General features: G+C 49.9%; 1 protein-coding gene and 1 long non-coding RNA gene across 3 annotated transcripts; one reads left to right on the forward strand and one right to left on the reverse strand.

The window, feature by feature from the left end:
• Positions 1-174: 174 nt before the first annotated feature.
• LOC134165705 (uncharacterized) lies at positions 175-4,221 on the reverse strand. Of its 2 annotated transcripts, none has more exons than XR_009965619.1 (2): positions 3,915-4,221; positions 175-1,587 (listed from the first exon to the last, which is right to left on the reverse strand). It is a non-coding gene; the product is annotated as an uncharacterized LOC134165705 (long non-coding RNA). The 2 variants fall into 2 exon arrangements; XR_009965620.1 differs by lacking the exon at positions 3,915-4,221 and adding an exon at positions 2,665-2,738.
• Positions 4,210-6,835, forward strand: HOXA1 (homeobox A1). Its single transcript, XM_062622747.1, has 2 exons — positions 4,210-4,943; positions 5,369-6,835. Exons 1-2 carry the CDS (start codon positions 4,325-4,327, stop codon positions 5,725-5,727), a joined length of 978 nt encoding a protein of 325 aa, XP_062478731.1. The 5' UTR covers positions 4,210-4,324; the 3' UTR covers positions 5,728-6,835.
• The last annotated feature ends 7,676 nt before the right edge of the window (positions 6,836-14,511 follow it).

Raw genomic sequence — 14,511 nt, forward strand, 5'->3', positions numbered from 1 at the left:
CCTCTTTTTTCTTTCTCTTCCATCTTTCTTTCTCTCTCTCCTTTCAAGACTGATAACATGACGGGTATTCCTTCCCATCCCTTGTATTATTAATTTACTAATAATCAAAATTCAGCATTCTGACTGGGAGCTCTCCCTTTTTGCCAATTTAGGACATTTATTAGAGAGGGAAAATAGGTTCACATTCTTTATTGCAAGGGTTTTCACGCGGAATAAAGAACAGAACAAAACAAAACAAAGCAACAAAAAGAAACCAGAGAAACTAAAATCATTCGCAGCTTTGATGGAAACCTCTTCCTTTTAATGTATAAATGTAACATCTTATCTCTGTGAGGATACAAAGCTTGGAAATGCTGAGCTGTAACAAAAGCATGAACGAGCACTTTCTCTTGCAGGGAAAACACAAGAGAGACTCAGTAGGATAAGCGTCTCCTGCAGAAACTAGCCTGTTACATACAAGAAAAGCATTTTTATTTCTTTTGGGGGGAGGGGGAATCCTGTTTTTCTAGAAATTAGTGTTTAGCAGCCAGCAAGCTGTTTCAGGAAGCATATTTTAGAAAATACCAGACCTCACAGAGAAGGGGCTTGGTTACTTCTCACGTGTTGAGCGGTCCAAGAAATCAGCCGTAGAAGGAGAAGAAATTGAGAAGTTAGTGCCTGTAAAATCAAAAGGGTGGCAGAAACACAGGATAAAAAGCATAGGGAGGAATCAGCCCCTTCAGCCGTCCTTTTGATGAGCAGTGCAGGGACACAACAGAAGATACGTTTTTTCTGTTTAAACCTTCTTGCGGGACAAAGGACTGATAACGAAAAGGAGAAACTCTGACTTTAAAGTTGCAATTTCTTCGGGGCTCCCCCCTCTCTGCTGGCGGCAGCAAAGATGGGCTTTCAGAAACCTCCAACAAATTGCCTGCCACCCGGCCAGCGGACTCCAAAACGCAGGGTGAGCCCCGTCCTTCGGGCTAAAACTGAGCAACAGATGCCAACGAGGCTCTGCCGCTCCAGGGCTGGGGGACCCCGGGCGGGTACGATCGCGTCTCCCTGTGTGTGTGTGTGTGTGTGTGAGTGCGTGTGATTACATTACACGGGCGAGTGAGGTTTGTGGCCGAGGCTCTGCTGTCCGTCTGTGCGAGGAGTGCTTCTCCCAGCCTTACAACACGTTGTGGAGCTGGAATGCGTGGGTTATAGCTGGAAGGGCTGAACGCAGTTCTTCCGAAAGTCATAAATCAAACTCTTTCTATGAATGAGAATGTCATCAAAGAGATCAATTGCAGGAACACATGCACAAATAAAAATCCTCTTACGTATTTGCCGGGGCTGGGGATCCCCGTCTAAAACCATTAAGTGAGAAGGCGTTTAGTCATAAGTCATTTTTATTGCTCTTTTAAAACAACAGCTTGGCTGAGCTGTGGACGCGGCGAAACCTCGGCCCTGCTTCTTCTCCTCTCTGCTCTAGCCCTGTCCCTGCGGAGAGCGAGCAGCCTCATCGGCATTTTAACTCCTCTGCCACTGGGCTAAATTGGACAGCAAAGAGCACGTACGGGCTTGGGGTTTCTTTTGTTCCCAGAGTTCTGCATTCTGGCAATGCTTAAGGGGGGAAAAAAAAAAGGGGGGGGGGAAGAAAAAAAAAATGCGATACGAGATCTAAACTTCTCGCAAACGCTGTTTAAATAAATAGGGAACTCAGAAAACAGGAGTCGCCTCCGAGTCTCCCGGTAAGCCCTGGAGCCACAGCGGGGGCACAATCTCACGGAAAATCCTAAATCGCTGGAATCACTCCCAGTTCTGAGACAGGAAAAGTGGAGCAGAGCCGCAGAGGGGAGCGGAGGGGCCGGGGCAGCCGGCGGGCAAAGGGGAACGGGCTGCACCACCCCCTTTCTGGGCAGCTGATGTTGCCCCCATGCACAGTACAGGCAGCAAACCCCCAAAGCCCCGTCAGAGAGACAATGCAACAAAAGAGACAATGGCACGAAAAAGGGAGAGGGAAAAGGATTTCAGAGTGCTGGACACTGTAGGAGAAGGGCTGTAATTCGGAGGAATTTACAGGTAAAATGTATCTATTTATAGTAAAATATAATTTTCCTTGGCTGGCTGAAAAAGCACTGAAAAGATACCAGCCTTTTTATTAGTAAACAGTCCCAGTGGCCTGCCTTTTTTCTCCTCCTTACGCAGTATTTATCACAACTGCTTTACAAGAATGAAATAAATGTGTTTATAGCTGTAACCATAGCCAAAATTGGTGCAGTATAATGAGATAAATGCCTCTGGAGTGTTATTGCTCTTGTCCTCTACCCTCTGGAGTTTAAGAAACTGAACCTTTCCAGAAGGCTCTTAACCATCTGTGCTCGTGTAGTAAATCAGAACAAATAGAAATACTGAGGGCATACGGGTAGATGCGTGGTGGAGAGAGGAGCTCGCTGACTTTGCCTGGCAGTAGAGAGGCCATGGAGGTGGCATGGGGTAATGGCTGACCTAATGGTGGTAGGAGAGCTTTGCACCTATGAGAGGATGTTATAGTCGATGTGAGAGGGAGGAGCGTGAGGGTCTGTGTGTATGTGCTCGTGAGCAGGGAGAGGTGGCAGGGTAGAAGAGCCTTTTGGATTTCAAACCAAGCAAGAACTGAGCGTGAGAACAGAAGGATGTAGAAGCCGGCTGGAAATGCACCTGCAGAAATAGAGGGGACAGCCCCTCCTGGGGCTGGTGGCATGGGACATGATTTTCCATCCATCCATCCATCCATCCATCCATCCATCCATCCATCCATCCATCCATCCATCCCAGGGGGTAACGTTTCGCAGGACGCCTCTCTGAAGCCTGTTGGTGCCGTCCTCCCCCCCCCGTAGAAGGCTGGGTGCGCCGGGACGGACGGATGCCTCCCCTTTCCTTTTCCGCACACGTAAACTGAATACATCCCACCTCTCTCCCTCCTTCTTTGCCCACGGACCCTTTAATTTTTAACGTGAGAATGGGGAGGGGTATGGGTTTGAGTCCATGCTCAGCACAGTTCCCAAGGGTCCAGGGGCCGCCTCTGCCACTGGCCATCTGCCACCTCCCGCCAATGCCGGACGGGGTGGCAGAGCGCAGGGACAAAGGGGCCGGGGCGGTGGGCCCTGCACCTCCCGCCGCCCCTCTACCCCTGCTCTGGGCCGCCTCCCGGGCAGCCGGGCTGCGACCCGAGGCACTCCGGGCAGCCTCCCCGCCTCCCGGTCCAAGGGCGGGTGGCAGTGGCACCGCGGGGTCCCAGCAGATGGGCTGCGAAGGCCGCGGGCCCCCGCCCAAACATCCGTCCCCCTGCCCCTGCTCTTCCTCCCCTACCCCAGCCCCGGGCTGGTGCGGGGATCCCGGCAGGGGTGCAGGGGGAGCAAGGATACGAGCCAGGGAGAGGCCGGTAGGCCCGGGAGAGCACAATGGCCGTCAGTCCCAAAAGCGGCTCATTTCCATGTTAATGTCCGCGGCCGCCTGGTGATGCGGCTGGACAAGCCCCTTTAACTCTTGGTTTGGCGTCGCGCTGGGACTGCGGCGGGGCAGGACCAGCGACATCCCTCGGTCCCGTCCTCATCCCATCTCCAATCCCATCTAATCCCCATCCATATCCTCAGTCCCATTCCTATTCTCCGCCTTATCTTCAACCCCGTCCCTATCTCCTTTCTCATTCTTCGTTCCCATAGCTCTCCGCACCCCATTCACAGTTCCATCCCCATCCTCGTTTCCAGGGCTGATGCTCCCAGCGCTGTCCCAGACGCCCTCCTCCCCAGCCTCTCGGCGCGTACCGCGGATTCAACAGCCCCCGCACCCCCGTGGCCCCGGCCGGGAGATGGGGTGGGGGGGTGTGTGCGGCGGAGGTGCCCAGCGCCAGCATGACAGCGCCCACAGCAGGGGATGTGCAGGGACGCCCTGGCTACAGCAGCACTCACCCTGGAGGGGACGGCTGGTGGGCTCCGCGGGCGGGGAGCAGCCTCCGCATCTCTCTTGCCTTCCCCTCTCAGCCGGCGGGCGGGACCCCGGTGGTGGCGGGGCGACAGCCCAGCCCCCCCTCTGTCCCTCGGGGGGTGGCCGCCACCGCCCTGCCCCGCGGTGCCGTTCCGTGCAGCGCCGCCGGAGCGCTCAGCTTTTAAATGCCCTCGACGCGGCGATCTATCAGCGCCAGGAGCCGGGGAAGTCCCGCAGGCGCCGCAGCCATTGGCTGCCGCCCCCCACGTGCCTGCCCGCTGCCTGTACCTTCGTGTCATTTTCCTGCCGGCCCCATGGAGGAAGTGGGAAAGTTGGCGCGGCCCCGCCGGACGCTGAAGACCCGGTGGCGGCGTGACAGAGGGACACAGCGAGGATGAGCTCTTTCCTCGAGTACCCCGTCCTCGGTGGCGAGGCGGGGGGCTGCGCCGCCCGCGCCTACCACCCTGACCACGGAATTACAACTTTCCAGCCTTGCGCCGTCAGCGCCGGCAGCTGCAGCGGGGAGGACCGCTTCCTCACGGGCCGCGGGGTGCCCATCAGCCCCCACCGCCACCATCACCACCACCCCTCGGCCCAGCCCGCCGCCTACCAGCACCACGGCGGCCTGGGGGTGTCCTACGCACACCCCGGCTGCGGCCCGACCTACGGCGCGCAGGGCTTCGGACCGGCATACGGCCCATACCCCTTGGGGCAGGACGCGGAGATGGGCGGCGGCTTCCCCCCCTGCGCCCCGGCAGTGTACTCGGGGAGCATATCCTCGTCCTCCGCTGCCGCGCAGCACCCGCACCAGGGCTACGCCGGGGGGCCCGCTCAGTACGTGCCTCCCCCCTACGGGCAGGAGCAGCAGAGCCTGTCCCTGGGCACCTACAACCATGCCCTGTCTCCCCTCCACGCTGGCCACCGGGAAAACGCCCGCTCCCCCTCCGCTGAGACCTTGCCACCAGCGCAAACCTTCGACTGGATGAAAGTGAAAAGAAACCCACCCAAAACAGGTCAGTGGCCTGCTGGAGGGCCGGGGCGGGGTCCGCTCCTCTCCTTCTCTCTCTCACCCGGCCGTGGGTGCGGGGGAAACGGCTCGGTGCCCACGGGGTACCGGACAGGTGGGGCGGCCCGCACCTCTGGGAGCAGCCCCTGCTGTCTGCCCACGGCGCTGGCAGCCAGAGCCGCTTATTCCCGACTCCCCCTCTCCGCCTCTCCCGCGGTCATATTTCTTGTAATTCATAAACCACTTATCAAGTTTCCTCTGACACTAGAGGCTGACTCCGCTTTAGCACCTAGCACTCCATCACTCACCCTGCCGGGGCTTCCCCCTTATCCTAAGAAGTTCTTGCTCCCTATCACTTAGCCGGTGTAGACATATTGATTACGTCGCCTATAAATCATTCGCGCTTACTTACTGTTGAATGTCCCCTCGCAGGCAAAGCTGGCGAATACGGCTTCGTGGGGCAGCCCAACACAGTCAGAACTAACTTCACCACCAAGCAGCTCACTGAGCTGGAGAAAGAGTTTCATTTCAACAAGTACCTGACCCGGGCCAGGCGGGTAGAAATCGCTGCCTCCCTCCAGCTCAACGAGACACAGGTGAAGATCTGGTTCCAGAACCGGAGGATGAAGCAAAAGAAGAGGGAGAAAGAGGGGCTTCTGCCTATCTCCCCTGCCACCCCCACGGGCTGCGAGGAGAAGGCAGAGGAGTCGTCGGAGAAGTCCTGCTCCTCGCCCTGCACCGCCTCGCCTGCCTCCTCCGCCGCTTCGGACACACTCGCTGGCTCCAACTGAGACCCGCCGAGCCCCGACGGCCGCCTGACGAGAGGGCCCCGCCAGCGCAGCTCGCTTCCTTTCACCGCCGTTATGTCGGTCTCCCGGTTGGTCCCTTGGTCGGTCGCTCTCCCTGAGAGGTCCCGGCTCCCCCTTCCCCCACCCAGTTCCCCTTTCTCATGCCGTCTAGTCCCGGGGGTACCGGCTCCACCGCCCTCTCGCCTCCCATCGGCCGGCTCCCGGCACCTCGGTGCCAGGGGTTTTCTCCTCCCAACCCCGGCAACCGTCCCAAACTTTTTCTGCTGGAGGATCTGTGTTGGCACACGAGTCTCCCTCCTCCACTGCAGGGACGGTCCTCCGAGTTTCCCGAAGTGGCAGACAGGTTATCTAGGGTACATAACCTCATGAAGAGATGCACTATTGCAAGTGTTTACACGACTAATAGGACTTTCATCCCCTTAATTTAATGTATTCTTTGTTCGTGTCTATGAGTTTGTTGCTTGTAAATACTTTGTCCGAGAGATTTATCTTTTTACAGATTTTTCTAGAGATGACGTTTCGATTATCAGGTTAAGCAGGGTGAGCACATTTGCCAAACTGGATCCACTTTTATATTGGTAAAGCTGATGACCGTATCAAGTAAACGTCTTAAGCTCAAGCAGATACCTCAAGACAAAAAAGAGTAGCGCTATTTCTTTAAATGTGACAAACAAGGCTTCAATTGCACTAGGTTTTGTAAACCTTACCCAGTGTGCTTGCCCCCTCTTCCCCAAAGCTGTGCTGGATTATGCTCAACCAAAGGGTATAACTGTCCAAAAGACCTCACCTCTTCCTAGTTTCCTACTAACCTTACTTTCGACTCGATGTCTTTTCAACCTACTTGTGAATGTGCCGAATGGCCAAATGAATGTATAATTTCTGTGGTTGGTGTCCAGACCATTGCATGATGCACCGTGCTTTGCTGTACTGCGGGTACACTGAGTTCTATCAGTTGTAGTGTGTGAGCGAAATGTCCTCCTCATTTTCTGTACAATCATGAAAGGCTCTGGGATTCCTCCAGTGATGGAAGCCAGGGCAAGATTTACGGGTCCTTATAATGTCTGTAATAAATATATTCCACTTTCAGGTAGCCCTTGTATGCCTACCTCTGTGTGATGTCAGTGCTGAGTCACAGGATGGGCTCAACTTTGGTTTCCCTTATTTTCCACTGCTGAGGCCTTTCCAAGAGGGAAAGGGAGGAAAAGTCTCCCAGTGTAACTCCTCATGAGTTGTTTTCCCAGGGCCAGAACTCTGGCTGCCTAGCCTTACTCATAACACAAAGCTTCTTCCTTTTCTATGCTCAATTAACAATATTTTTAGGAAATATCAGGCCCTCCTCTCCTCCTCCATAACTGGGAGGAATTTATGATCCTGTTCTATTTCTGAAGCACAAACACAAGAACTTCCTGGGTCAAGTGCTAACCTTTTCACCTCGGGGTGGATGCTGACACTTATGTAAACAGAGCACCCTTCAAAAGCAGAAACTGTCTTCGGCCAGTCTTTCCTCACATCGAAGGGCCCTCACCAACGGCTGCACATTCAATTAGCCTGGGCCCTGAGCTGATCCAGCTTCTCCTTCTTGCTGCTCTGTCCTAAGCTCCCAAACATGGTGGCTGGTGGGTGTCAAGCTGGGAGATGTCTCCCAGGTGCTTGGCTGGGTGCCCGTGTTGTTAATCCTGGCCTATTCACCACCACCACTTTTTTTTTTTTTTTTTTTTCTGTGTGTGTGTGTTGAGAGGGGGGGTGGTGAAAGTAAGTTTTAGCAGGTAAATATAATTAGATTTCCAAGGGATGTCAAGTGGAGAGCGGTCCGGGTCGGGTCGGGGGCGCATGTGTGGAGAGCAAGCAGGTGGCAGGAGGGACCAGAGAAATGCACAGCTGGCCGGGGAGCATGTCCCTCAACTCACTGATGCCTCTTGAATTTCAGTGCAAACAAGCGCAGCATCTCCTTCCCTTGGCCCAGCTGCGGAGGGATGGGTGCTCCCTGGCTTCTCCCGGGGCCGAGCTGCACACGCAGGATTTGCTTTGCGGGATCCGCAGAGAGGCCACGAAATTTTCTTCACTTCAGTGTCAAAAGAGACAAGCCCTGATTTGCAAGGCGCGGCGGCCATATCAAGAGCTGAGCTATCTGCAAAGGAGCAGGGCTGTCTCCAAAGGCTCCAGCCGATGCCCCTATTTCTTTCATTTCCCCGACTGCCATATACTTTACCTTTTGTTTATTAGTGTAAAGCCACAAAGCAAAACAGATGGCTTTCTTCCAGAGACTTGGATGTGTTAAAGTGGCATTTACATGCCAATAAGGGTATTTAAATATCGAAATCTGGATCTAAATATTGCTGGAATCCGGATCTGCAACCCGGCTCCCCTGGTGTTGACTTAATGCGTTAAAAAGAGCGGCCATAAATTATAACCTAAATGCGAGAGACAAGACACTTGTCAGAGCGTCAATCTTGCGGTGAGCGATTCATCGGCAAAGAATCCCTTGTCCTTCCAAGCCCAAACCCCAGGTTATCTTTTTTTTTTTTTTTTTTTTTCGCAGTACTAGATCGATTTCAAACTGTCACCCCAAATTTCCCGATCCTGGCTAATTTTGTTAGCAGTATTATTATTTCGATACGATCAGTCTTTCGGGATGGGGAGTGTGGGAAAGACAAATGAAAATCTCTACCTTGGAGCTTCTACCACAAAGATATCGCTAAATAAATAAATAAATAAATAAATAAATCACAGCTTGCTTTGGCCTGATGGAGACCCTTCGGGTCGTAGGGATCTTTTTGTTTTCATACCTTTCCAAATTTATTTTAATTTTTCTCTCTGGACTCTCAGCAGGACAAAAAAAAAAAAACAAAACCAACCCCCCCCCCCCCCCCCCCAGCAGAGGAAAAAAACCCAAACCAAACCAAGAAACTCCAACCCAAACCGCATCTAAATGTTTAACGGAGTTTAGCATCTTCCTATCATAATTAGGGCCATTTCTGCTGTTCACCTTTAAAGTTTACTTTTGGAGGCTATTGAGATGCTTTGGTGTTTTCCTCTGGGGCAATCAGATTGAAACCGATCAATATTTACTCAGTCTGAAAGGGCTGTTGAAAAGGCAGCTAACAACAAACTGCTTAGCTGCTCTCCCCTCTTTAATCTCAGGTTCACCGAAAGTTCAAGCAGAAATGAATTCGGTGATGGGTCACTTTAGAATAAATCCCAGTAGTTAATCTCACAGCCTTGGTAAAGGCGACAATTAGACTCATCCCTCTCGCTCTCGCTGTCTCCCCGGCAGTGGCAACTTTCCGCTCATTTTTGCCCAGCCGATTTTACTAAATTTTAACCACTTTTCGCTCTTTTGCGGAGACAGCAACGCCCCAGCTTCTCCTCCGCTCCTTGCGGCAGCCGACGCCTGCATAAGGGCTGGTACTCCCGGCGAGAGATACCAGGGGTGCGGGAAACATCCCACCGCAAGGGATCCTCATTTACACGGAGGGGTCCAGAGGCAAACGGGGGAACGCTTGGAGAACCCCCCGGCAGAGACGAGGGTGGCTGTGGGAGGCGCTGACGAGGCCGTACTCCCCTCTCCATCTTTGATGGAGAAAGGGTAGAGGGAAAGCTGGGCAAAGCGCAATGGACGTCGCTGCTAATTGCAAGGACTCTTCAAAGGCCAAAGTTCACGCAATCACTGCATAAATGCATGCTTAATAGGGATTTATTAGTACCACTCTAATGACAGCTCACGTTTGGGCTATAGACTCGAGCGGGTTTTCACCGGCAAATTGCTTCTCATCCCACTCTCAGCGAAGAATTGCCGGGGGACCCCGGGCACGAAAGTCGATGAGCTCCGTGGCCGGCCCCGGGGTAACTCCGACCGGAGCCGCGGCAGAGTCTGGGCAGCCGGGGAGGGCAACCTGAAGAGGCGTAGTCTGTAGTTTTTAGAGGGTCCGTGAGGTTTCTTGAATCGATTCAGAATGTTTTTCCGCATAATCTTAGGAGCAAAATGTCTTGTTTGTTTTTCTTTAGCAGTTAGCTCTGTGAGACAGCAGTAAATTTGTGACCACAGAAAGGGAATACATAAATAGCGAAATTAATAATATATGGATAAATGGCAATGTAATATTAAAGGTCTTTCTTTTCTCTTTCTTTCTTTCTTTCTTTCTTTCTTTCTTTCTTTCTTTCTTTCTTTCTTTCTTTCTTTCTTTCTTTCTTTCTTTCTTTCTTTCTTTCTTTCTTTCCTTCTTTCCTTCTTTCCTTCCTTCCTTCTTTCTTTCTTTCTTTCTTTCTTTCTTTCTTTCTTTCTTTCTTTCTTTCTTTCTTTCTTTCTTTCTTTCTTTCTTTCTTTCTTTCTTTCTTTCTTTCTTTCTTTCTTTCTTTCTTCTTTCTTTCTTCTTTCTTTCTTTCTTTCTTTCTCTTTCTTTCTTTCTTTCTTTCTTTCTTTCTTTCTTTCTTTCTTTCTTTCTTTCTTTCTTTCTTTCTTTCTTTCTTTCTTTCTTTCTTTCTTTCCTTCTTTCTTTCTTTCCTTCTTTCTTTCCTTCCTTCCTTCCTTCCTTCCTTCCTTCCTTCCTTCCTTCCTTCCTTCCTTCCTTCCTTCCTTCCTTCCTTCCTTCCTTCTCTCTCCTTCCTTCCTTCCTTCCTTCCTTCTTCCTTCCTTCCTTCCTTCCTTCCTTCCTTCTTCCTCTTCCTCCCTTCTCTCTCTCCTTCTCTCTCTCTTCCTTCTCTCTCTCTCCCTCCCTCCCTCCCTCCCTTCTCTCTCTTTCCTCTCTTTCTCTCTCTCTCCTCCTTTCTTCCTTTACTTTCCTCCTCCTCTCTCTCTTCTTACCTTCTTTCTTCTCATCTTTCTTTCCTTCTCACTTTTTCTCTCCCTTTTCCCTTTCTCCTTTTCCAAGGCAAATATTCCTTTTTTTTTTTTTTTCCCCCAGGCACATTGCTCGCCGACTTTCACTATTAACATTACCCTTTCATAGTTTCTGTGTCTTAAAATATTACAGGTCACAATTAATTCTGTTTCAAGCTCAGAAAGACCATTGGAATCAACGGGAACTCTAGGGAAAATAAGTTTTCCCTTGTGCCTAAGAATTTGGGGTGAAACTGTTGATTTTGATCATGCGAGGAGTACTCTTTGCCATGCAACTTTGAAAGGATTACACATTCCAATACTACGAGCAGAGATTGGCCTGGAAAATGCTTCCATGCCATTTTTTTATAGGGCAGTGACAGGTTTTAAGCATTTGTTCCAAAGGGAGAATGTTTCAGCCATTACTTTTAAAATTATTTTGGCTTCCCAATCTATTTCCCTTGAAAATGTGTATCTCGTAAAGTTAAAACAGGACTACTGATTCTCATAAAAATGTACCCAAATAATGATCTACCTCGATTACAATGAAACCAAGCAGCTAGTTTATGACTTTGCCAAGAGCTCAGTTTATAAATACAAACTCAACGTATTGCAAAAATTCTCCTTGTCCAAGAAAGTAAAAGTAGCAAAAAGAAAACAAACAAACAAAACAAGCCCAAACGAGGGACGGCGAGAGGACACAAAGTCAATCTCAGCCACCAACTCTTGTGTTCACATGGGTCTAAGACGTGGTGTAGCCAGCGGGAAGCGGGGGATTAGGAAAATACAGGGGCTCATGGAGCGTTTCGCTCGCAACAGTTGTTGGAGCGTGTAGGAAGTGTTGGAGCGGTCGGGAGCCGGGGGAGTTGACCGCTGCCTGCCCGGCGTCCCGGCGCGGCGCAGCGGCTGCTCTTTGCATGCGATACGCCTGGTTTTGCGCATAAGTATTTATACATTTTCTAATTCTAACCTACGCGGGGGTTGTAACTCGGCAGGACACTCGCCGCCAGGAGGAAAATAATAAAATAAAATAAAATAATTTAAAAAAGGCAATATGCTATCGATTACTAAAATATAAAAAAGAAATAAATCCAAGGAAATATCTGCTTTGATTGAACTCTTCGCTAACGCGTTTTGTAGGGATCGATTGCATTCGCAGCTGTCCTCTGGTTTGATCTTCGGGAAATGACTAATACGAGGAAAATTCGTTGTGTGCATTGTAATAACAACGAAGCGGGGCTGCGGCCGCCGGGCCGCTCCGCGCCTCTCCGCGTGTGACTCCCCAAGGTCCCGTTGCAGAGAGGACAAAAGCCGAGCTCAGCCGGGGTGCCCGGCGGCCCGCCTCCCGCGCTGCCGGTGGCATGGCAGGGCTGAGGCAGGGGTATCGCTTCTGCTGTCCTTTGTCTATTAATACAGCCATCACCAAATCCCAGATAACTTCCCCTTGCTCTGTCAACACCCCTCCGGTCCAGGCTGTGCTGGGGGAAGAGGGATGGGACCTGCCAACGGGGTCTCGTAGCAAGGGGGTGCCCCTTTTAGGGGTAACTTGGTGACAGATGTTGACGTTTCTAGGGAGCTCGGTAAACAGAAAGTTGGACTGGACTTTTTCATAGCCCATGTGGTTTTCATCATTTCTCGTCAGGCTCAGACCAAAGGCAGAAGCTTCCTTCTTCACACTCCTCATCCCCTCTCATCTTCAGCAGTCACTCAGCCCCAGTGACATGGAATAAAGAGCAGAGAAAACACAGGAGACCGGTTTCGTTAAGTAATGAAAAGGGATGGGGGTGAGGATGAGGCTGGCGGTGGAAATGGGGGATGGAAGGGAGTGGGAACCTCTCTTCCATTGTACACCAGCAAGCCTTCAGGTGCAAAGCACATCTGCGTAAATCACAGACTCCATCTGGGGACAGAGCAGGGGGAGCACATTGCAGGAGTCTCAGAGAATAACCACTTGTCCAGACTTCTCCCTGCCTTCCTAAGAAGGTGAAGGTTATGGAAAGGGCTAAGCCACAGAGGTGGGGATCTGTAGACAGTTTTAATTGAATCTCCTCTGTACCAGTAAAACAAAGCTTTTTTTTGACTTTACAACAGGTCTACTACCTCAACTAACTCCTGTGCAAAAACATCAGTTGCAGTGGAAATGCCACCCAAGTCTCAATTTATTTTTGTAGCATAGTTGTAAAATATTCCTGTTAGCACCCAGCAATGGCAGAGACTTTAACCAGACTAGTCTATTTTGCAAAAAATTAAATCCCTGCAGTGCTGCTCTGTAGTATCAGTGTATTTAATATCCATGCATGGTTCTGAGGATGGATGGCTCATAGACCAAAATGCGTTGGCTGGGGTAGTGTTATGTTCCTCATGCTGGGGGGGGGGGGGGGGGGGGGGGCAGGGGGGGGAAGTAAAGTAAAGAAAGAAAGTGAAAAAAAAAAAAATCAAATCACTGTCTAGAAACTGAAAGGTGATCCTGTGCGAGGTGAGCCAGCAGAGTCATGCATATTTCACCATGCAAAACATTTTATCTTCGAGGAACACTCCTTCCAGCAAACAGTATTAGCACAAACAATGCTCAGACATGGAAGTGGGTATTGCAGACAGGCAGGACCCTGTGGGGCTTTGTAGTTTATTACCATTCCCCCTCCACCCCCCCAATATTTTATTTTTTGTATTTCTGACAGTGCTAGAAGGCAAGGCAACAATCATGAAAATAGAAGGGGAGGCAAAAAGGGCCTGAGAAGACCCATCCTCAGTGATATACCTCAGCTCACACTGCACAGGAAACACCTAATGTCTTCATCTGTAGGAACATGTTCCCCCAGAACTTAGATTCATTTGAAGAATGTTAGCAGATGTTTAATATTAGCAGAGACTTGTACCTGACCCCACACATAAATCGGATTTGAGTGGGACCTATTGTGGCTCGTTTCCCAGGAAGATTCAGATCACCTAGGACGCTCGGGTCTGCAAATCAAAAGATTAGCCTCCTTAAACCTATTAATCCAGGAAAAAGAGAAACTTTTCTCTCTTTAGATCACAACTGTCTCACCCCAGGATTTGAACAGCACAGTAAAGCTTATAATTAACATAACCCAAACACACTGGAAATTCTGCTGAGACTCCTCTAACAGGCATCTCAAAATGGCTTGATTGCAAATCAGGTGAGAGATTCTAGAAATCTACATAATCTTGGTGTGTTCACAGTTTTGAGCACAGTAATGTGTTTTGAGACCAGTTAACCATACAGGTTAAGTCTCACTTTCATGGGAGCTGGAACAGAAGAAGACACAACTATTACCCTGAGCTCCGGATCAGGCCTTAACTGCAAACTCTGTATTCAGTAATGAGCAAAAATTTCTCCTCTGATTTTAACTGCAGACAACAGGGCAGACTGTGCACTGAAAGCAGTTGAAACATAACAAGAAATCCTATGGCCAGACATTGAAAGTTTTTTGTACGCATATGTGAGCAACCACAGGGGAATCCAGCTTGTGAAAGGGAAAGATGATGCATTTAAAATATTTACTGCTATCAGAAATAACAATTTTGCCATCCTATCCAGTAGGTGTGAATCAAAATAAATGCAAGCCGTTTAGGTTTACATATAAATCTTAGTTGCAACCTTAACTATAATGCTGTTCAAAATACAGGAATGGAGGAGGCCGTTTAGTAACTTGTCTTAACCAGGATTAAATATAGAGCACATAATGGAACCATCTTTTGCAGACCTTTTTCATTAAAATCTGTAGAATCTTGCCTTAGAAAGTACTGCAGAGAGCTTTTTTTGAGCCACTATCCATTTCTCAATGTGACATTCTATAATTTAAAATAATAAGTGAAAATTAATTACCACAAATGCAGCATTTAGAGCAACAGTGAGCCCAGCTAACATTGATTTCCCTCTGTGTGTCTCCTTCCCTCTTTCTTTATAAACTTTATGTACTCTGTCGATA

The sequence above is a fragment of the Pezoporus occidentalis genome, unplaced genomic scaffold, assembly GCF_034315485.1.
Source record: "Pezoporus occidentalis ecotype Australia unplaced genomic scaffold, CSIRO_AGI_Poc_V1 ctg246, whole genome shotgun sequence".
Classification (NCBI taxonomy): domain Eukaryota; kingdom Metazoa; phylum Chordata; class Aves; order Psittaciformes; family Psittacidae; genus Pezoporus; species Pezoporus occidentalis.

Excerpts from the sequence above, each read along its gene's own strand:
- HOXA1 (XM_062622747.1), top strand. The coding sequence starts at position 4,325 with ATGAGCTCTTTCCTCGAGTACCCCGTCCTCGGTGGCGAGGCGGGGGGC. Across the intron at positions 4,944-5,368 it reads AAGAAACCCACCCAAAACAG|GCAAAGCTGGCGAATACGGC; the intron begins GTCAGTGGCCTG and ends GTCCCCTCGCAG.